The 24,185-nt window shown below is 40.9% G+C and overlaps 1 protein-coding gene and 1 long non-coding RNA gene across 14 annotated transcripts in view; one reads left to right on the forward strand and one right to left on the reverse strand.

Annotated features, from left to right (window-relative positions):
* The window catches only part of LOC148225085 (uncharacterized), a 36,557-nt gene extending 30,260 nt beyond the window's left edge, over window positions 1-6,297 (forward strand). The window contains exons 3-4 of the long non-coding RNA XR_015801618.1: window positions 3,453-3,944; window positions 4,145-6,297. This is a non-coding gene — a long non-coding RNA (uncharacterized LOC148225085). The remainder of the gene's footprint in view (window positions 1-3,452; window positions 3,945-4,144) is intronic.
* Window positions 1-24,185, reverse strand: part of SVIL (supervillin) — a 133,148-nt gene that overhangs the window by 60,235 nt on the left and 48,728 nt on the right. For 12 of the 13 annotated variants that reach the window (XM_088159894.1, XM_088159930.1, XM_088159915.1 and 9 more), the window contains one exon: window positions 4,266-4,332. Coding sequence is in view for 12 of the 13 variants with exons in the window: in XM_088159930.1 (XP_088016056.1) it covers window positions 4,266-4,332 (67 nt within the window). In the remaining variant the exon portion in view is untranslated. Of the gene's footprint in view, window positions 1-4,265; window positions 4,333-7,205; window positions 7,340-24,185 lie in introns of those variants that run through there. The other variant, XM_088159876.1, reaches the window with a different exon arrangement.

Genomic DNA, 24,185 nt, shown 5'->3' on the forward strand with positions numbered 1-24,185 from the left:
TAAAGTCATTCTGATAAGAAAAACTGCACAGTCTTACTGTTGGAAAATCCTTCCTTCAGACAGATTTTAAATGGCTGCTTTTTTTTCCAAAGGTATCAATTCTGTACTCACTATTTCCAAAAAACAGTTCTCATTGAAAGAGTTTTAACATATATTGACTAATATTTTTCATAAGTATTTCCCTGTTTATCATTTACAAATAACATTTCTTTTTAAGATATTGAGGGGAGAATAAAACCCTTGAAATGACAGTGAAGAAAGGGGCTATGTCACTACCAGGCACCGTGCCACCTGCTGCAAATTTCTCCAACAACTGCACTTAGAGAAATTATTCCAGGTACTGCCAAGAAAAGCAGTGTTAGCCACTACAGAAAATAACAAATAGAAGATGGAGAACTGCAATAAACTGTCATTAGAGAGAACTGTGTATCCTTACAGGGCAAACACACGGTAATTGAACCAAACAAAAATCAAAATACAATGAAAAAAGCACACAGCAGCCACAAGTAAGTGGATTCATATGTCATCTGAGACTGGGCAGAGACTCACAGTTAACTGGATGTTCTTGTGTGCCTGACCCCACACTGCCAACACTTGTAATTCTTACTAGTCTCCCAATATATTATTTTCTTACAGACACACTTTTGGAGAACCCTAGATGGAGGGATACTCAGTTCCCACTGAAAGCAGTTTCTACTCCTTTTAGCTGAGGATGAATTTAAAAAATGCAAATAATACTGGCATAAGGCTATAAACCAGCCTCAAATTTATTCTGCCAAACCAACTTAATTACTTAAGACAAAAGTGCTGAAGGATCCAGCTCATGACTTTTGAATACCTGGGCTTTATTTAGCAGTGTCTCCACTTGCTTTCATGATGCCTGTGGCAGTACAGCACCTTAAGTTTCCCTAAAAAAGGGGCTTTGTACAGAAAAGCATTCACTCAACAGCAAAATCCTTGTTTAAATGAACCGTGCATGGACACTCGCCACCATGGCTAATTCCTATGTGAATTTCCAAGGGTAAAATCATAGAATCAGGACTGGCACTAGCCTGATGGTTCTACAAACAACTGTATTATTGGATTGCTTGTAAACTAGTTACATTCACTCCTGCTCCTCCCTCCAGGGAGTTTTAGGGACTTTGAAGGCAGAGATCCTTTAAACCCTGTTTAAATGTCTGTCACTGGGTTTCTATCCATTTGCTCTTGTGCCAGTGTTTTCAGTTATCTTACTTATTTTTTTAATAGAGGTTTTCTACATGTACTCAGATTCCTCAGGACAGGCTCCCAGTCTCATTGATTATCTGTTAGAATATTCTCTACTTATTCCAGTCTTAAGTAATCATTTTTTTTATATGTGGTGACCAGAACTGGGTAGTCTTGATTCCAGACTTGGCTCTTAGCAGTACCTTATGAAAATATGATTTTTAATAGAGAAAGCATTATTATATGACTAGCTAGCTAAATGCTGGGATCTACAACACATTTGCCATTTTACATATACACTGTATTGGTTGCTCAATCCTGCATGAGAAACTAATATGCAAAGGCTTTGCTTTCATCAGTCGCAAGTGACAGAGAAATTTATCAGCCCCCAATGCACAACAGTGCACTTAGTATTATTACATTACATCCTTTTTCTATTACTCCTCAAGGTCATCCAGTTCTTCCTGTATGGGAGCTCCCTCCTCCTTTATACAGAGGGTGGCTTGCAGTCTTTGCTCACTGGCAGATTTCATTAAAATTCCTTAAATAACCACAAACTTCCTAAGCTTAACCCTTGCTGCACTACACAGCATCACAGGTTATCTGCTTTGTGACAGTCCCTTCACAGTTTCCCTTATGCCCTCATTTTCCATTTCCCCTCTGGTCAGACTGTCAACCATTACTGTTTATTTTTTAAAGATTAACCATTTTCATATACTATTTTACCCACAATTTAGGAGTTTAATCTCTTCAGACACTTTTTTCTTCTCTCTCCTGCTAAGCTGCAGGTGGAATTGCTTGTTTTAAATGTTTGCACATGAGAAAACGCAAATGTTTTAATCCAATGCATAATTACATTGCTTTCCCATGCACAGAGGATTCAGAGACAGCACTGCTCTGAAGATGACAGAGTCAAGCCAAACAATTGAGTATTTATAGACACATACATCAAATTAGTTCTAAAAATGAAAGCAGGCATATTTAGGACATGTCGCAGTGTTCAATAAGAACATTCATTAGGAATCTAAATTGAGTTGGAATGATACAGCAATTCCAAATAGCCAAAAAAAAAAAAAAAAAGAAAAAAAATTTTACAGAAGGCTACTCATCAGCATTTATAAGTGTTTAAAAAAAAACCTCATAAGCAATTCCTTAACAAGACTTTCCTTTTTCCTCAAAGGGATCTTTCCAGACCTCTCCCTGCTTTATTAGTTTCTCTGCTGCAGGAGCAGTCACAGCACCAATTCAGTTGCTTAAGCAGAGTCAGATAGTCAGACTTAGACTGCCAAATATATTGTACCTTCAAACTCATCCAAAACCCTCTTCTAGATATATCACAACTACATCCAGTCATGCTGTGAATTTAGGTGCAGATTCTGAGCAGAAACACTATGAAGTTTTGCACTTAATAGCTAGGCTGTGCACATTTATTATAAAATAATTAGGGAATACATGAGTTTCTCTAAACAAAAAAAACCAAAAAACCTAGAAGTTTGAAAAAATTATTTCCTCAAGTCCCTGATAAATCTGGATACTGAAAGACGAACTTATTGTCCTTTCCTTGCTTGAAATACAGTCTTTGATCAGGGTTCACGAAATGCAATCAACAGCATGAGGTTCCACCAGTTTGTTTCACACAGGATTTGTGTGTGGCTTGACCTCAGGTTCCCAACAAACTCATTATACTCTCCAATGTTCAGGAATTCAGATGATTCCTGTTAAAACACAGGCAACAATATTTCACAAGCTCAATGGTTTTCTTTAAAAACAATGTATAATGCAGGATTAGTAGAGTACTCCACAGACTCAGTAGTTGTACTGTTTGGGCAACTTCCAAAGTAAGTGCAAGCTGCATGCTGCACATCAGGCTGAAAACTTCATCTGCTGCAGCTGCAGCAGCATATGGTTTCTAAATAGCTGTCCCACTAACCTAGTTACATGCCCAAAAGCAACCAGAAGTTTGATCCAAATGCCACTGGTAACACTGACCTGCCGTCCCAATTAAAGCTGTGACATATATTGAGATTTTATGATTGAAGTACGAAACTGACTTGCACACCTGTCAGCTAGGTGCTTGATGTTCACTTCTCTTTCTCTACCTCCAGAAGAATGTCCTTCCTTGGACTCTTATGTAAAAGGTTCATTTTACAGTCATGTCCTTCTCTACTACTCTCATTTTTTCTTTCCCCCTCCTGCTTTGATAGCACAGTGTGTCTTGCACATCCATTCCCTCCATCTCTCTGCAGGACCTAAGAAACAACACAGCAGGGAACCAGGTGTGCTCTAGGTGTGTGCACTGACTGAAAAGAAGCTTGCAAACATGAGCCTGTGCACCTATGGCAGGTGGATTCCTGTGAAGCAGAGCCAATGAAACAGCTCGTTCCTGGGGCAAGGATCCATTCCCAACTCCTGATCTCCTCTCTGTGCCACTATGAATGAGTCCAGCAAGCACAGACATGGACACCCGAGGCAGTTGGAGCAAGGATGGGAAGAGAGAGGCAATGTGAGGTGCCTTCTTGCCTTCTTAACTGTCTAATGGTATCCCCTTACTCTGCTTTGTGGAACTGTGCCCTAAGAACGCAGACCACGAGGCAGCCACAGCCCTACATGGAAGCAACACCAGCCCATTCATCTCTGCAGAGAATGAGAGAATGAACCTCCTTTTCTTTCCCCCAGACTGCTCCCTGCAAGGATCTACAATTAATTCACCAACTTCAGCCATCTGCTTTTACAGAAAGGTAAGTGCTCCAGGCTGGTTCACACTGGATGTCTGCACTCTGTCCATACCCTGCAAGGAAAGATGGGCATTGCAATGGCAGCAGGCTCAGTTCACAGTGGGACTTTCCCTTTTAGCAATGTCAGCTATAAAATTTAACACTATTTTAGAGGCAGTTGGTGTTTTCATCATTGCTTGAATCTGTATTTATCCTTTTTTCAGGAAAAGTGGTTGCTGATCCTCTCACAGAAGCAAGCTTTTGCTTAGAGCAGATACTCTGATAAAGCATTGAAAAGTTACTGCAACCTGCCATCTTCACTGGGCAAGAAAATCTCAACCTTACCTTAACGCTCTCTTCCTTAGGAGCAGTCGTGAAGGCTTAAATCTGATTGAGTTTCCTTTGGCAAAATCTGTGAAATAGAAAACACACCATGGTGAAGATGCTGTAATAAATGGAGAACTTTTGGTAAACTAGGTTATAGTTTCCAAGCATAGCCTTTTTTCCTGCAAAAGACTGTGCAGAGGCCTTCTCTCTAAGCAAAGGAACACCAGCTGGCATGTCCAAGATGGTGATAAACCAAAGCTTTGCAAAAATGAGTACAGACAGCAGACATATCAAAAGCATCAACACTTCATGGAACTGCCATGTTCTATTCCTAATATTTGTGGTGTAGCACTACAGTCAGGGATGATCATCTAAACTCATTGTTTTCCAGCTTATAAAGTAGGCAATGGACATGTTTATGAAGCACTCTACAAATGAGAAATGCTGCAAGTAGCAAGAGCTTTTTTGGCTGCAGCCTGGCAATACTATAAAAACTGCATATTCACTGCAGAAGCCAAGAGATGTCCTGCTGAGGATCTGTTGCAACAGTATTACACCACCCATGACAGAATTATTTCTGAAGATTGTCTACTGTTTGGAAGCTCTCTTTTTTTCTGAATAGCCTTACAACATGCATTTCACAGAGGAACACATGTTTACACTGAGAGCAAAATTGCAGAATTGCAGCCTTATGTTCAAAAAGCATGTATTACAAAGCCTCTGGATTCCCAAAACTGTGTGAACCACAACAAGCAATGGGCAATCTCCCCACTCTCTCCTAGATTAAACTTTTTCATTTCTGCAATCGAGTGCATCATCAGAGGGTTTAAATGATGCCCAGTGGCAAGGGGGACCAGTGTTCCAAGTACCCTCTCCGTCCATTCACCGAGGATGCAACCAAGAGCTCTACCAGCCAGGGAGCAGGTCCTGGTCTGGGACTGCTGTGCAAAAACACATGGAGCTACTGACAACTTACTCCCAATGAAAAATTGCTTTCCGTCCCCATCTGTATTAAATCTACTACCCAAGACACTAAATTAATAAACAGTTGGTCACTGACACAGCAATCATTTTATTTTTCAAAGAGAGACCCAGACTTTAGAACAATTCAATTGCAGTTGCACTCCTATTACTCTATCTCAGAGCTGAGATTTAACTATTTCAAGGAAGATCTAACTGCAAAAAAACTTTTTTTTGCTTATGCACAGTAATTTAAGTCTGGGTAGAATGTCTCTTATTTTTACAGCACGGGTTTAACGAAATATAGCTGACAAAATGGATCTTAAGTTAGAGAATGTATATTTTGTCTATGTGTCTTAAAACTTCTTATCCTCTTTCATTTCCTTCTGCCACCTCTAGAGGTATAAAGATTGAAAAAAAGCTTTAAAAAAGTAACAGAAAAAAGGATGATTTTAGCAACTTGATAAAGAAGCTTAAAACATGTAAAAAGGCATTTTTTAGGCATCTGCTACAAGTCAGTGCAGACTTCAAGCAGCTTTGCTAATAGCATTCTTCAACTTTAATAGGGAACTTTTTCCTGTTTTTGTTAACATTCATTTTCTCTTTCCATTAAATGGAGAATAAAGCACATAGATTACAGAGAAACATCTTGTTAGACCAAACAGAATATTGTAAAAAAACCAGTGTGGATCATATATAAATCATTATATTTTACACTACAGCATTAAAAAGAATACTCTGAGCCATATGGATCTTCTAAAAAGGCCAGATTTACATTACTTTGAGAAGACTATGTACTAACTTCCAAAGCCCAGCTCAGTATCAGCTTAGCTAATCAGAACCAGGCATATCTTAAATTTATAGCTGTTCTAACAGGATGCAACCCATCCTAGAATTTTTGGCACTGGAACAGCTGTCCACCATGAAAACCACAAGTAGACCACAGAGAAATTCTGCCTAGCCCAGCCAAAACTGGGGAGGGAATCTGAGAATGTTAGAAAGGAGCCTGCATTGCTTCCCTGGGAGCAGACAGGGAGAAGGGCTGCTAGGAGGGGCACATCAGCCACTTTGGCTCTTGTACCCCTTAAACACATTCAGTAATATTCATACACACCACATCTATAATGCCTCAAAATCATCTTCAAACTTTGCTGTTTCACAGGACTGAGTCCCGATCTTCCCCCAAACACAGAAAAACTTAGCAGACAATTAAATTCCATTACACAGTTTTGATATTTTATGCATTTCCTCCTGTTCAAATTAAACACCATGTGGGGGAGATTAAAGTCCAATAAAACTTACTTGCCACAATATGGAAGTCTTAAATACAAACACAGGGGGAAAAGTAAAACAACTCTGCATCAAAAGACAATAAATATTCCCACAAAAGAAACATCAGTTTAGCAGAGTCTTATTCAATGGTTAATTTAAAGATTAGAAAAACACCCACAGTACTCGACAGACAGAAAGAAAATATTTACAACAGCATTTTGTTCTGTTTTTTACTGAGAATTCTAAACATGCTCATAATCATATTATAGCAATAGAAAATATTTTTTTTTCAAAATTAAGAGGGTCTCTACTGAAGTGTAAATCAGACTTGCTCACAAGTTTAACCATTTGTTCAATCGAGTTCTGCTCTCTCTTACGTACAAACTACCTGATAAAACCACTATCCATACTTTAATACATAGGAAATTTAAAATGCACAATCTAAAAAGAAAAAGTAGATGCAACCTTCCAGCGTTACTTAGTATATTTAAAGGCCCTAAGTCGGTGGCTTGCTAAGCTAATTAAAAGATCCATCTAATCGGATCTTTCAAAAGTGTCCTTTAGGAAATAACAAAATAGCCGAGGTGACTAACTGCATACTGATTGCTAAAGTACCTAATGCAGCTGCAGGAGAGCCAGTCAAACAATATTTACACATGCAGACATATACACGAGAGATTAAACACACAAAAACTGCATTTTCTTTTATCTACTTGGAACTCTTACCTTGCTCCTCAGAGTATTTAACATTTCCCAAATAGCTGGAGATCCAAGGATTTCTGAACATGGTTGCACAAACAAAGGATTCGGCAAAGAGAAACTACAATAGCAGCTAATTCTGAACCAGCCACAGCCCTCAGGCCTGTCTTAGCAATATCGTGTAGAGATTTTTCATAGCACAGGACTGGAGCTGTCAGGCTCTCGCGTCCCAGGGAGTACAGTAAATGCATAGCAATAGGCTGCAAGCCGGAGCAGCTCAAGCCAGTAATCAGATTACGAACAGAAATTAGGCACATGAATGCTAAAACAGATTGGGCAATGGTGATTGGGAGATTTATAATATTACCACTTCAAAGATCCAGCCAAATCACACATTATATTCCTGCAAAACGAATGCAGAAGCCCTAAATCCTCATATTAAGAAACCAAACAAACAAAAAAACCCAACAACAACAGAAAAAATGCCAAGAAGAGGAATAATTCCTTCATATCTCTAATCAGGATAAACTGCAGTGCTTATTTAAGAAAAACAGCACCCAGGCTGCCAAAAAATGGACTCTGATAATCATAGCATTATGCTTAAATGTTTTGCCTAACTATTAGTTGGAACATTTAAAACAGACAAGATTTATGGATAACATATGAGCAAAATTACTGGTGGGGGTAGGGATTTAAGAAGAGACACCACAGCTCCAAATATTTTAATTCAAGACAGAAGGTGAAAAATTGCACTAAAGTACTGTCTAGCTACCTTTTTTTTTTATTTATTAAACAGATTTGATGGATTTTGGATTGAAGATTTGGAACCCTTTTAGTTAATTCTGAAAGTCTGGAAATATTTGTTTGCAATGGTGCAATAACCTTGGCTCAGACACCCACATTGAACTACCTGATGGTCTGACACAGACACAAAGAAGCATTAAATGTGTGACTGAAACAGGTCCATGCACTTAACCCCATCCAAACAAATGGGGAAGTCTATCAGCTTCCCTCCAACAGACTTCTTCTCTTCCAAAAGATTTCAGCTACTATCAGTATTACAGGCTGAGACAACTGGGGTGGTTCAGCCTGGAAAAGGTTCCAGGGAGACCTTAGAGCATCTTCCATTACCTAAAGGGGGCTACAAGAGAGCAGGAAAGGGACTTTACAAGGACCTGTAGATAGGACAAGGGGTAATGGCTTTAAGCTGAAGAGGGGTAGGTTTGGATATTAGGAAGAAATTCTTGATTGTGAGGGTGGTGAGGCCCTAGAACAGGCTGTCCACAGAAGCTGTGACTGCCCCATCCCTGGAAATATTGAAAGTCAGGCTGGATGGGGCTTTGAGCAACCTGGTCCAGTGAAAAGTGTCCCTGGCACGGGGGGTGGAATGAGATGATCTTTAAGGTCCCTTCCATTCCAAACCATTCTATGATTATATGAGTAGAAAACTCTCCATAGGACTGGGGTTGTCAGGACCATGAAAAGGTAGACTAGAAACACAAGGCTGAAGTTCTTGACTATTCTTACCTCTTTTTGTGATACTTGGTACAACAGAACCCTGACCTCTGCTAGGAACCTCAGTGTACAGACAAGATATGAGCAATGGTTTTGCTGTGAAAGGGCAAAAAGATATGAGCTGTGAAAGAGACTGCAAAACCACAAGTGAAAAACATAATCAAAAACCTATTGGCTGTTGGCTCATCATGAAATCGTATTTAGCCTATCTAGGTCATCAAAACACTGTTCTTCATGCTAACAAGTTATTGCAATGGATAGAAGAACATTCCATCTTGTCTAATGCACCTGGTATTTGTTTTAATGTATTTATTTTTAAAAACATAAATCATGTTGGAGTCAACCTAATTAAAGCACCTTTTCTTAGCTGATCTTTCAACAGTCAAGAGTTCCCTGGAACAAGAGTCACCCAACACAAGAACTATGGCCTTGAAGCCTCTGGCTCATAAAGTAACATTCTCTGTTCAGAAATATTTGATGGTACACACCACTTTTCTTTTCTTTGCCTGTAACCTCGCTACCGCTGGTGTTTAATTCTAACCACTCCCAGCACTACCAACAGAACAACAACACTGCTGTGCACTCTTGACCAGCTGTGAAAGCCTCCATGTACTTGAGCCTAATATATACACAAAATGTAATCTGTTGACACAAGTCCAAATCTGCAATTAACCTGAAAACCTGGTGCTTTATGGACTAGACATAAGTGCAGGTGCTCTTAAAATACAAAAATAAGATGGAGCATAACTAACGAAGGAGCTGCTGGTAACAGTCATTGGGGAAACTCTGGACCAGGATATGCATTGGTATAGCAACGAGAGACACTCTGTTCAAAAACAGAAAAACTTCTTTCTCAGCCCTGCTTGTCTGAAGAATGTTTACCTGATCTTGTGAATAGAGATATTATTACCTGGAGCATTTTTAAGCACCTGTAACTCATCTGGTACACAGTAAGGGAAGTTACAATTAGGTGAAGTTTCTGATAAAGCACAGGTAAACACCACTCATTTGATAAATTTTATGTCTGCAATCTTTAGCAAGGTTGAAGAAGTTAGACTTGACAGCTGAGCTGATGCAATAGCTCAAGGCTGACAAGAAAGACAGTCCTAGCCATCATTCTTCCTGCTGCAGAACCTCTGCTATGTCCTGCTCCCCTAGTGACCCAGTCTGATGACTAAACTGGTAGTAAATATTCCCTTTTATTTTTGCTGGGTGTACTTTTCAGGAGGTGCCAGAACAAAGAAAAAGGCACAGGATCTTATGATCAGGAAAAGGATCAACCCTTCTGGCTAATAAAGGAGGTGAGCTCAACTCAAATGTCACCCCCCCTGTCTGGCAATGTCCCCTACAACAGAGAGGAGGGGTATGGTTGTTTTTGTGGAGGGAGGGGTCAGGCTCCCCCATTCCTCTGCTATACATCATCCTCAACATTTTGTCCTCAGCATCCTCCTGGTGAATGAGGTGCAGAAAGGAAAGCACAATGAGCTGCAGAAAGACAGGAAAATTCTGGAGTGCCTTTCACAATTGTGTAATAATTTGTGTTGTTCAGATTCTGCCTACAGTACACAGTAAGAAGCCAGTCTCTCCACTGGTCTGGCTACCACCTGAGAAGAAACATCTGTGATAGGCTTTGGTGCAAATAGGACTCCTCTTCCTCCTATATAGAGCTGGCAGGTCAAGAGTCCAGGGACTACCTCATGGGACCAAAGAGAGTATTATAGGGGAAAGTAAAATATTAAATGAAAAAAAATCTCTATCAAGCTCTTCACAAAAATACCTAGAATTTGGCTTCAAGATCTCTTCACATTTAGTTGGAAGGTGATCACCAGCCATTGCTTTGTGCACAGTACCTATGATTTAACATTAATGTCACTGCAGTTGATACTGAAACTGTGCTGCTGTGCAGAATCTGCAATCCCAGAGTTCATTCACTATCGATTCAAAATGAGGGGTGTGTGCCAACACTGCTTCCAATATTAAAACTCTGAGATGATGGAGCTTTGGGTATTACAGGCATGCTATGCACTTTACACAGATCATTGAGAATATTGAACTGTAGGTATCTGACTACTTCCGTCCCTCCTTTCCATCAAAAAGGGATTACCTATGGCAAGAGAAGTTTCTGTGCTGGCCCTTAACCAGTTTTGGAAGTGGAGAAAAACTGGGCACAAAAGCAGTAAGTCAGCAGAGTCAACCAAGGGTATCAAGAAAAGAAGTTTTGGATTTAGCATTTTGCTGCTTGTTTGAAAGCAGGTTTAAGAGTAAATCTTTCCCAGAGGAAAAGAAATGAATCCTCAAATATTTGATGAAGAAAGGAAGAAGAGCAGTTTGTCCTTCAAAAATGATCCAGTCTCCAGGACCTACAAGTGTGCTCAGCCAAACTATGTTATCCAGGCTATGTTACAAATCGGTAGTAATGTTCTTGTCCCCCTCTGCCATCATTAATTCTTGAGCATTAGCAGCTTCCAACATAAGCAAACAAAGAGAGAACAACAGTTCAGCCGTCAGAAAGGGGGGCAGCCCAGTGGGAAGCTAAGTTTGCAGCAATCTGGGCTTAGAGCTCGAGGTTAAGCATGTATACATTTCAAATCTGAGACCGCTCATGAAAGACCAGCTGGCAGTTAAATGTTGTTCTGAAGCTTCCCACAGGAAGGGAAGGAAAATATCTTCCTTTTGTCTGGCAAAACTAATAGCTCCAATCAAAGCTGGAGTAGAAATGACCTGCAAAACCCTTCCCAACTTACAGGCCTGCCAGCCCCAAAGCACTGAGGACTTATGAACCAGGTCCCACCAAGATCAGGCCTTTTTTCCTCTTGAATTTTGATCGCTTATGAATTTATATTTAGTACTGTTTAGAAGTGATAAAGAGAGGTAGATACTTTGTTGTGACTTGCAGTTATCATAAAAGCAATAATCAAAGAAGCCCATGACAGCTGTTTGAAGAAAACCCAAAAATAAAATAAAATTTTAAAGAAATCAACAATGCAGAGGAAAGAAAACCCACAGTTATGGCATGAAACTTTTTGCAAACTAGCTAACTAGCATAAGTTAGGTAAACAGGAATCTGAGCAGCACAGAAAACTGAGATGATCTGTATAAATGTAATGATGAAATAATACTTTCATCCACTCTTCATGAGTAGAGATCTAAAGGAGCTCATTAATTTTATTCAACTGCTCTTCTGGCCAAGGTGAGGACTCTTGGTATAGCTAGTCAAAATGAGCTATGCCAAGCTCTGAGATGCTGTGGATGATTGCAGGAATGAAGGTCAGACGGCTGGGCTAAAGCAGACCACTCTTTTCCATCACTCCATCTGACCTCCCCTCCCAGGCTGCAGGCTTCACTTCTACCCCACGCCATCCTGTCAGTTTTTGGCATGCAGGCACATCTTTCCAAAGGAAAGTGGCAAAGCACTTCCTTTTCTTATTTCCCCTTCTCACCACTTTCCAGCAATCTCTGCAAAGTTGTTCAAGAAGTCAGCCCAAATCTGAAGGAAAGGTCAAAAATGCCCCAGATTACTTCAGCAGTACATTCACTCAAAAGCTCAAGTCATGTCCCAGCAGCCCACCTTGCAATCACAGCACATATTCTGGGTTAGCAATGCCAGTCAGGCTTGTCTTCTCCATCCAAATCCCATGTATGTGGGGAAATGGTATTTTCTCATTTCTTAAATTGAGGCCATTCGTATGAACTTTAAAAATAGGATAAAGTTGCATGACATGGTATCATCACTCCAGTAGAAAGCAAATATAATCCTTTCCAAATAATCATCCTGGCAAAATTATTTATGCTTGGCCAGTGATTGGGTTTTGGATAAGTCTTCAGTTTAACTTCAGCACTGCATTGCTTGTGTAATGTACTTTAAAACAGGTCATATGCAAAGAGATTAAAAAAGCTGATTAGTAAGATTTATACAGGGGACTGAGGTTTTTAGTACAAAATGTGTTGAAAGAATATGGATGGTCTTTTTGTACTGGCTTATTTAGTAATGTGCTCTGTGAAAAGAGAGAACACCAGGTATTTTTGTACCTAGAAATCTGCTTCCAATCTCCAGATTACTATTTCAGATTTCACTCCACTCATTAATTTCAGCAATTAATTACTCCTAAAAGGAGATTTTGGTACCTTTCAGTTTTGGAACACATTTCAGAATAAGAAACATGAATCTAATGTCCCCTGACATCCCTACCTCTCATATATCACTGTTCGCAAAACTACATGACAAGACTATAGCACAATTAAAAGACGTCCAAGGTTTTCCTCTTTAGGAGTAGGATCAGACTGGAGGAGCTCCTTCAAGCAAGTTCAAAGGCCACATGCCCTTTTCTCATGTGGTAATCAGATATATCAGTGGGGCACAGGATCTGAATTCAGTCACATCTATTTGTCTCTGGATCCAAAGCAGTAACAGAAGATGTCAGGTGTGAACACGGCCATTGCTGCACTGAGCAAATGGCTGGAAAGGAGGATAAGGCAGGAACTCATCTCACAGCAATTCAGGCAATCTAAATCCTTAAACAGCTCAAGGACTTTGAGGAGAAATGGCGTTTTACCCAGCAAAACAGCACTGGAGAGCGTTTCACACCACCGTTCTCTGTGGAGCAGCTGCAGCTCAGACTGCGAAGGCACAGGGTTAGTCACAGCTCTGTGGACATCACTCACTGGAGTTGTGAAGCCTCAGCTTCTTCCCTGTTATTGCAGTGAACAAGAGCTTTGCTGCTGAGATGGCCCCAGGCTTAAACTGCTGCTGGGGGACTCTTAAATTTGTGTCCCTCAAAAACAAACAACCAAGGTTTCTAGGATGGGTTTCCCTATTCTCTGACACTTCTAGTGTCTGCAACCAGTACGAGGGGACCAGCAAGTGGCCCCATGCAGTTAGGTGCCACAAAAAGCCCTGTCACACTACTGAGTTTTCTCCTGTCTGCTCTTGAACACTTCTGCACACGTGTAAAACCCAATAAGGGAGTAGAGAGGCACACATACCCCAAGGAAGAATTTATAACAAAGTTCTTTGGCTCTTCATGATAGTCATCTAAGGAAAACACCGATTTTGTTTACCACTGCAATGTGACATTTCACAGGCCACATCCTATCCCTGCATACTTATCCTGAAATATAATTTTTCAAGCCTCAGGCAGACAGTAACCTTGAAGACAAGAAATCTATGATCTCAGCTCCCATCCTGTTTATGGCATGTTGCAATGCTTTTTCAGAAAATTAAATATTTATTAAAAGAAATAAAGAAAAAACATATGCTTTATTCAAGAGCTGATGGTCAAGGTAGGACAGCTCGACTACAAGTACTGTCACTGCACTGTGAAAAAGGCACATGTACCAGGCTTAATTTGCAACCAGCATGGCTAAGCAAAAATTAATGAGGAAACAAAATCTAACCCAGTTCTGGAGTGTGTTCTCTAGAGAGTAGGTTTAAATTCATGGCAGCTATGGCGTTTTTCTCTTTATTGTCCTCATTCACTCCCAAGGCCCCTGCAAAATCACCAATATTCTTGGTGCACAGGGGGGTACCAGGAAGTTAATCACAAGTCAGATCTGAAGAGCCTTCCCAGAGCTGCCTGGGAAAGTTTGCACAGCATCTGCTTGTCTAAGTCTACAGAGATTACACTAAAGGAAAAACGTAAATACTTTTTTAAAGGCTTCTTCCATGTGAAAGTCAGATTTTATGAGGTGGGTATGAAGCAAGCTAACTTAGTCCTGGTCTGTACACAAACAGTAGGTCCAATATTCCCCATCTTCTGGGAGCGAGATAATTGCTTTAGCCAGTAAAAATCAGTTTTCCAACAAAGGGCATAAAACTGTGTAATAAGAAAGGAGAAACAAGTCCCAAAGTCATAAAAAAATAAATTAGTTCCTCTTAGTCCAGGTATTCCTCTGGAAGCAGGCAGCACAAGGAATGAAGACACTTTCCAGCAAATACCCCCACAAAGTGTTTCAGTGTACGGACTGACAGCATGAACTAGCGTCCTAAGGTTATAACCAAGCATGTAAAAAACACGCCAGGAAGAGAACTAGAGCTACAAAAGGATTTCACTTTTTAAAGCCTCCCTATCCCGACTCTCGCTCTCTGCCAGGCAGAGCGCAGTGTCAGTGACAGCTGTGCTCAGGCAGCCCCGGCTCGCTGTCACTGCCGCACTTCTGGGCCGCATCTCCCGGGGTCTGCGCTGGATCCGTTCTGGGCTCTGCGTCTCACCCAGCCTGTTCCGTCCCCACACACGGCTCCGCAGCTTGCCTAATAAGGCCACGAGCGAGTTGACTGGCTGGCTTATAGGTCAGCCCGTGTTTACCTTGCGAGCCGGCGGCAGCTGGAGCCTGCAGCCCTGCTCGGCCCCGGCCAGCGCTGCGCCATGGGCGGGCTCGGCCCAGCCGCCCCTCACAGCTCGGCCCCGGGACACGCTCGGCTTTCACCACAGCCAGCACGGAACTGCAGGCGGTGCCGGTACAGCTTCCACCACAGCGCTTCGCAGGATCGCTAGACTGAAAACAATAATCAGGTTTCTCGCTGCATGAGTTGCTCGAAAGTAGGGCAGCAGTGTAGGTAGGAACAGCCACCTTCACAGCTCCAAGGCAGCAGACAGGTACTTGTCAAACACCACAACCGAGGGAACCAGATGAAAGCCAGGCAGAGATACTCATTTGAACGCTACTGTTTAATTATGTATTACTCTTGATCAGTTATGGTGAGATTCACTGCAATTCAGACAGATGACTTCAAAACTAATGATTAACCCTCCACAAAAATAGCGAGCCGGCTAAATAAAAAAATCCCTTCTTCTGCTGCTTCCCTTGTGATTCAGTCTATTTTCTCCTTTACACCACTCCTAAGGCAAGATGCTAGATTTGGATTTGGATCCTGTCCTGCCCTCTTTCCCAGCACAGTTTGTGGCTGGAGCTGGCAGGCAGAGGAGGGCAGCCAGGTCACCTCCTACCCGGGCACTGCCATGAGACCCCTGCGAGGGGACATGGACAGTGGCTTTTCCCTTCAGGTCAGTACAGACCATGCATTTCCATCCTTATCATCAAAACCACCTTGTAAGGTTTAAATACCTACCTCATACTACCTGATATAATGATGTATTTACCATATGATTCAGCTAGAAAACTGTCTTGAGCACAGGGAGTAAAACTGAACTATGATTATCACCCCACTGAAGTAACCAAACTGCCACAGTTACGTCCTGTCCCTGCTTTGAACCTGGGGTTCACATAATTATAATTTAAAAAGATAAAATATACAGCCCATTCACTCTGAAAAGAATACATGCTGAAAAAACAGCTGATAGTTTGTAAACTTAGCCATTATCATTTTGGGCTGAAGCAGTGCCCAGGTGCATACACAGATCTTGGTCAGAATTGCTGACTTTCTGCTCAAAGTCTATTCTCACCCAAAACATGCTTCACTTATACAAAGAAATGGGGCACACACATTCAAAAAAGGGCCAGTCAGACATCATTACACAAAGGTAAGTCCTAAAATAAGCCAACTCACTTTGTGTCCAATTTGCTTAGATCAGCAGCACAATATGCTCTTATGAATATCAATAATGAATGCTGGAGGAAACTAAACAACACGTAAGGAATGAGAAGAACTGCTGTGTGAGCATTAGACCTGTTAAGAGTTTTAGGAAGAAGTCAAGATAGCCCTGAACTATGAAAATCAGGCACATTTCACAGACATTTCACAGACTTTCAGGCTGGGATTAGAGAAAAGCTATCAAACTTGCACGGTTTGCTAGAGGAAATGGGCTCACCCATTCGTTTCAAGTCTCTCTAAATACACACTGACAAATTCAAAGTACCAGGGAAACACTACTTCTCTTCTTGGTTAAAAAGGAGAATCTCAATAAGCTTAGGCACATCTGGAAAGGGAACACTGACACCCTCACAGGTGACTGCTTATTTGACACCAGATAATTTAGGATCGTTTGTGCAACTGCACATGAGCAAAGGCTTTTGAATGCCTTTATGCTTTCACAGTTTTAATTTTAAATGGGAGATAATGTTACAGCTGACTTTTCTCCGTTTTAACACTCCCATTTTTCATCTTTGCTCACAGACATTATGAATTCTAAGACAGGCTTCAGGAAGGAATTTTGGAAATACAGCAGTATGTCCTCCCCTGTGCTAAAGATGGGAAAAAAGGTAGAATTAACATTATTTTAGAAATCTGTATTCTAAATATTTTAAACACAAAAGGACATGTAAGTGGTAGGGAAGCCACCCTCACAAAGAAACCTGGCTTTTTCACTGCTCAGGACAAAGCAGTTACTGTACTCAGTTAAACCTGACTGGTGCAAAGCTAGAGAGTAAAGTTCTCGTTGAATTTTTCAACAGCAGGCCAGAAAAGCAATTTCAGCAAAATCTGTGTATGCATATCAAAGGTGATGCTGAAAGAACAAAATAATGGCTCACATAAGACCTCTGCTTAAATGAAGGCTGAAGAATATTTTCCACTCTCAGTGCCCCAAAAAGGCCACCTCCTCCAGTGACCTTACAAGAATCAGCTGCCACCCAGCTCTTGGTCACACGAGAGGAAACACATCCACCATGTAATCACCAGTTATGTGCTGCAGGCACACATTCGCTGAGAAGACAGATGGGGTTTCAGTGAGGTAATGGGGAAGTGTTCTTCCCCTGATCTACAGATGGTCAGTTCAAGCTCCAGAGTAAATCATCATGACTTTGTTGAAATTAAATGAAAGCAGCCTACAAATGGAAGAATAAGGGCAGTTGCTTAGGGAGAAACCAAGAGGTTTGTTACAGTCCAGGTTCCCAGAGCCACCTCATGAGAATACAGGGAAGAGCCCCGGGGCTGGTGCAATATTGATGCCCCTGTGATGGCTGGAGAGAAGTGCTCAGTCACACCCCAGCTTTTACTGGCACACAGAGGAGCTCAGCTGCATTTATCCCAAAGTTCCTCTTCCCAAGACTACAACCACCATAGAGGCTCTATGCCTCTTAAGTCTCCCAGCTCTCATCCTTGTCAATCCTCCACTTTTCATTTTATTTCTGCTGCCTTCTGCATACTTCCACCTTCCTCCTCTGCCCCATACTATGGGTAATCCCACTGCACTTCTATTCTTCAGTGTTTCCAAATGTACTTCCACTTCTCCCCTGGCTTTTCTGCTCCCACCGCAGATTCTCCCATTAGAGACCCAGTCTCCTCACTGGCTTTCTTAACCAACTTCATTTCATCTCCTGCACAAACCCAGCCATCTTTTTGAGAAGGGTTTTGTTTTCCTTCTCCAGGAGATTTCATTAAAGGTCTGTCCAACCTAGCACACTTTATGAGGAGAGAGCAGATCATGGGAATCTAAGCAGGTGTATTAGTGAGAGCTGAACCAACTGCAGTGCACAAAGCTTAACTTCAGCAGCACACTATGGGCAGGCAAACAACCAGAAGGTCACAGTGTAAGCATGCTGATAGTCTTGGACTTTTTTTTTCTTGCAGGTAGCTTCCCTTCATCAGTCAACTGGTTTGTCCCATGAATAGCATCAAAGGAATGCTGCACTGTTTGAAGAGAGGAACTAAGCATGTGTAATGGAAAGAGACATCCCTTAAAAAAGAGAAAAGACAGGCAGCTTGAACAAATTAAGAGCTGGAAAGAATGGACTCCCTCGATGTCTTAATGGCCATTGGTTATTACAGTAATACACCAACAACCAGTTACAGAAAGCGTGCTGGACTAGATCCTTCCAAGGCAAAGAAAACATACCTTGCCTTGCAAGGTATTTGTCTAAAAGTGAGGCAAAACCCCTGCTGAAGAACAGTGTATAATCACCAAAATCATAGATATGCCCAGTACAATGTCTCCTAGCCCAGTGGGACACAGCCCTGTGCCAGGTGATGCTACAGAATGCTCAGTCCCCGGGGCCCTGTGACGTGTGAACACAGCCTGATGCTCAGCTGATGTTCAGCTGCCACAGCAACACAGACCTCAGGAGGGGCTGCAAACTCCAGCAGGGAAATGGGGTATGTTCTGCAGTAAGACTGCTCTCTGCCCCACACCACATTTTCTCTAAACCCAGGACCTTGAGGTTCTCAGGAGAAGCAAGATGTTGCAAGCCTTGGGGAATTTTGGGGTACAGGGACCCCAAGAAGCTTCCTTGGAGCTTGTTAAATGCTCCATCATCCTCATAAACACCATAAAGGCTGGGCCCACAGTTTGATTCAAGCAATGAAAAGCAGCTGTTCATGACAGAGCATGTACTGGACAGACACACATGAAATTCATGCACTGAGTTTATTGTCAGCACAGTGTCCTGCCCACAGAGTCTAGAGAAAGGTATTCTTATGGCATGAAAAGTCCTCCTTCCTACACCAGGGAGCCATTTGGGAACTTCATTTTGGCCCACCAGCACTACTGGCATATTTCCTATTAAGTTCTATATCTACATTCCACACAAAGGATGTTGAAGTCCAGACAAGATGCTTGTTTTCCTCATTGCCTTTCTATACCTGGCCTGACTTTTAAGCACTAATGGAAAAACTGAATAAAATACAGCAATAGAAGAGTTAAGTAATCCAGCAGCTTCTCTAAATGATTTAACAATTTGTAGCATAGTTGAGCATACACATAGGTTACTTTGATTTAAAAAAATCAAGTTCATAAATAGTCAAGTAAAAAAAAAAAAAAAAAAAAAAACAAAACCCAAAAGGCTCAGTGAAGGCTACATTTTAGGACATCCAGACTATCTTGTAAATCTACTGTTTGCCAGTGGCTGTAAGTCAAACTGCAGCAGTATTTCAGACTGGCATGGAAAATATGCCTGCATTAAAACCCAGCACAAGAAACTTTAAATTCCTGACAGCATGTGGCCATGCATGAGATCACTGTGAAAAGCTGCAACATTTTCTTGAGCTCTTTATTTTTGTTTCCTGAGAAGTTTGACGCTGTAATCAGCAGCTTATACCCAGAATCTAGATGTAAAGTCATAACAGGCTGGACTAAGTCCAGGAGTTGCATTAGTTCACAATATGCAGAAAAGAACAAAATCCTATCCAAGGAGATCTGGAGCACTAGAATGCTATTTAATGAAGGCTGAACAAAACTAGAGGATTGTTCTGTTTAGTGAGGACACTATGTAGGGATTTCACTTGGATAGCATAATTTCATTTTAATAGCCAAATTCTCACTTTCTGCCCTCAAGGGTATGTGTGCATATGTGTGAAAGTATTCTATTAAATAATTTGGCATATGTAAGTTCTCAACTGGCTCCTTTTTTAGAGCTTTTTTTGTCTAAGTATTATTATTTCTTGCAAGTCATTATGAGGAACGGTGTAGGAGCATCCAGTTTCTAGTATTTCAAGGGTCTGTGGATACATAAAACACACCGGCATAAAAACTGGGTTTTACAGGAAGAAATGTTCCGTTGGTTGGGATGGGTTTTTTTAGATTTTTTTAATCTATTGATTACTAGAAAATTTTATGTCAGAATGAACACACAACTCACTTGTCCTTTTTGTCTTGCAATCAGGATGCAAAGAACAGCAGAAGTCAGGCAAATTGGCAAGCAATCTCAAAAAATTACTTCCGAAAACAGAAAGGCAGGGAGGAGAAAAAGGAGTAAACTGAGGGATGCCAAGGTGAATCAGCTCTAGGAATGCCAGAAATCTACTTCTAGTGTAGACTGCTCTCATGTTTTGTTTCAAAAGTTGTTTCTCTGTAGAAGTCCTACTGTTAGTTGTGTTTCTTTTTCAAATCAGTATTGAGGGTATTCCACAATCACTACTTTGTGGAAAATACCTAAATGGAAACATCCAACAGCAAACATTGTTAAATATTGTAACAAATTTATCGCTCACTACACAAAAATGAAACTAACATTGTATTTCTGTTTTCTTATCTATAGGGCTTAACTGCTTCTGTTCATTGATTCTTTTTTCTCCTTTAATATCCTCTATTGTGAGAAAGATAAACAAGCATGGGCTCTGTATAGAATTTTTCCACTTTTAAATTTGGAGACTGCAGCAGGGCTTTTGCTTCCTTTCAGTTACCTTCATGAAGAGATAGGAATTGAAAAGAAGATCTCAAAACAGATTTGGGGACAAATTGTGTTGGAAGAATAAACAGTTAACCCATTTCCATCTACTGAAATGGCTTCAATTAAGTTTTTCCCCTTCCCATTTTTAATGCCATCAAGTGTTATACCATCTAATTCTCTCTCTTTCCAAGCACAAGTATTATTAATTAATCAGGATGGAGTCCTAAAAATACTCATATTTCAACTTTATAGAGCATGCTGGCTACCTCTGCCATAAATAAAAGCTACTTACACAATGTGCAGCCAATATACAAAGCCCCTATCTGTTAGAACTGAGCCATCACACTCCATTAAGCTCAGTCAGATTACAGCTTTTCTGTAACTTGTTGCACACCACATATCAGACTAATACTGCTACTCCTTTTTGATCAAGTATTAAAACAGTATATTAGTTTCAGTTTCTAATATTACCTTTGCTATGAACTTGCTCTGGAGAGGCCATACTCAATATCGCCAATCCCTCGAGACCAGTCTAAGTGTGATCTGTGTCCAGTGTGGGTGTTCAGGATATTTCCTGAGACTCATAAGACAGCTTACTGAAGCACTGGTAACACTGCTAAAGTGGTAGCGGTGGAGGGCATTCACAACTAATTACAGGTAAATTCTTGACAAATTTGAGAGCAAACCACAAAAACCTTAGCTCCAGTAGTATCGATGTGACCAGAGTTCTGTGACTCAAGTACTCCATTGAAAGGGTATTTTAACATACTTTAATCTTTAGAAGTTTCCATAAAACTACCTTCAAGTAAGCCAAGGCACAGCTATGCCATATCCCACAACATCAAGGATCATGGAAGATGCTGCAGTCTCTCCCTCAGTATATCCCACTTGCTGTGTAACTGCTCCCAACACCTGACAACATCTTTCAAATTGTTGGTTCAGCAGGTTGGAGGAAACTGTCTTCTGGCAGAGAAAGACAAATGCTACTACAGCTATACCCTTTCCTGGCAAGTAATTTATCTGAATTAGATTAAGCTTTTCTGACTCCCTCTACCTACCCAGGGCTTAGGTTAAATTCCAGGTTACCTATCCAGGCCCTGCCGTACAAACAGGACACAGCTGAGTAAACAGCTCTGCCCTCCTAACATACAGCAGTGGGACTCAAAAAAATGAACAGGCTGATTCCTGGGACTCCTGGCACCACTACAACAGCATCAATCGTTTTGACCATCATAACTGATACTGAAAGTCAGTCTTGCATGATAAAGGCAGCTACTATAACTTTAAAATACACACAGTGGTTAATTTAGAGCACATTTGTGCAGACAGCCCATCAAACATAACTAAGAAGTCAGACAAGAAAGCGAGAAGATTGTGACTTCTACTTCAACGTATTCCATCTGACATTGCTTTAACTATAATATTTATCAATTTAGGATACGGCACTACAGAAAAATATTGAAAAGCTTTTTATAAAGTGTACCAAGTAGTTCTCCTCTGCTCTCAACAGTGTACATACTGTCATACGTATTAACAGTGAGTGCATCATCAGATCTGTACTGAAACCACATGGCTAACACAACCTAATTCAAATCTTAGAAACAGCACATTGCCAACTCTGATAGCAGCACATGTAAAACATCTGTTATTCTACAAAGCCTTGAAAATTATTTTTTTAAATATTTCAACCCTGAATTTGGCTTCTGATTGAGTAAAAGCATAGATTTTTTAAAAGCCCACTAGCATTCAGGGCTTTTTGTTAGAATAGATTTGATCAGATTTTAGAATTCACATACCTTGTGCTTAAAAGAACCAATAAACAATAGATGTTTAGTTGTTTAGATTTTTTTTCCTTTCAGCCGTTATCTTTACAAATATGAACTTGGTGTTAACTAACTTCTTAAGTCAGCAGTGTAGGTTAAGAATGGCAACTAATTGACAAAGAATGCCTGAAACTAAATTTGTCTGATAAAGTTCCTTTAGATAAAACCAACAAATGACTGATGTGGCAATCATGATTCTCAAAAATCATACAAAACCAAAACTTTGCAAAGAGAAGACAAAGAACTAAAATTTCCTATCCCCAAGATACTAAGAACATTCATCAGGTACTGGTTTTATAGCCTCCCCCTGTTTAACAGGCTCTGAAGTCCTTATCTCTTTCTACAGTATAACAATCATCTTCTTGCCCTCCCCTCTCCACTGAAGGAATATCATACCAGCTCCTCTTTGGCAGTTCAATGCATGTCTGATTAAACAGAGCAGTTTTTCATAACTTCTGTTTAACCTTGAAATCTGCTGCTTCTATTTCAGACCTGATGAAGTGCTGGTGTGCCTGCATGCTTGGCTCACTTTTTCCCCCCATACCAGCTGGTCTAATAAATTACCTCTTCCTAACAACCTCATGTTAGCTATGTCCTTAGATCATACACAGCTAAATACTATTATGCCACTTCAAACTTATATTAAACCATGACAAAGAGTACTGCTGGCTTAAGAAATAATAAAACAACCAAAGTTTCTCAAACTACTACCTTGCATTACAGGTGGTCATTCACCTTCCTCACTCCTTACATAGATAAGTAAAGGATCACTTTTAAATGGTTGTCAGGAACATGAGCATTTTCTGTTTAAGCTACTATAAATGCAAAATAAAATATAGAGACTGGATATTTTAATAAGTTTGAGATGACTCCAGGCCTGATGGTTAGGTTCCCTGTCTGCCAGAGAGAATGAGTTTAAAACAGGCAGTTTGCATGATTTAAATTTTAAAGGAACTTTTTCACCTAATTTGAGAAAGGGAAGGGGGTGGGGAAGGAGCATTTTGTCGCAGAAAAAAATCACCTCTTTTCAATCCATGGGTAAAAAGTCCTTTCTTTAAGGTCCGGCAGTTGGAGGCTTAACTCCGGTTTCAGACATGCCTTTATTAGGAAACAATGCAGGAGCAGGCAAGGCAGGGCTTTTTCATAGATGCTGCCTGGGCACAGGCAAGCTAACAACAACTTGGCAAAATGAGTGGCAGCTCTGCACAATCAATACAGCCATATGCTCCTTGAACAAAAAAAAAAAAAAAAAAATCAAGCGTGGAGTTTACCGTTTGAAAAAGCAAACAAACAAAAAACCCCTTTGTAATTGCTGATTAATCATTAGAGGAAAGAGGCGAAGACCAGAGCTCCATACAAATCCCCGGGCTCGAGGCTCACACAGCTGCACTCTCAGGACATGTATTGCCTGGAGCACAGTGCTATCTTCAGGACTGCAGTGTACCTGCTCTGCAGCACAAGCACTGCTCCACATCAGAGGATGTGCAAGGCACAGGCAGCACTGGACGTGAATGGCAGGGGGACAGGAGCTGGCTGAAGGGCTGGCAAATGACTCGATGTAAAACTCAAACTGCACACCAGCAATTATCAAAATGCAGGAATTGGGGGCAGCTCCAACGCTGGTGTTGGCACTCGGCTGTTCCTGGCAATACCTGCAAGATGGCTCCTT

Source organism: Sturnus vulgaris, chromosome 1, assembly GCF_052056855.1.
Source record: "Sturnus vulgaris isolate bStuVul1 chromosome 1, bStuVul1.hap1, whole genome shotgun sequence".
NCBI lineage: Eukaryota > Metazoa > Chordata > Aves > Passeriformes > Sturnidae > Sturnus > Sturnus vulgaris.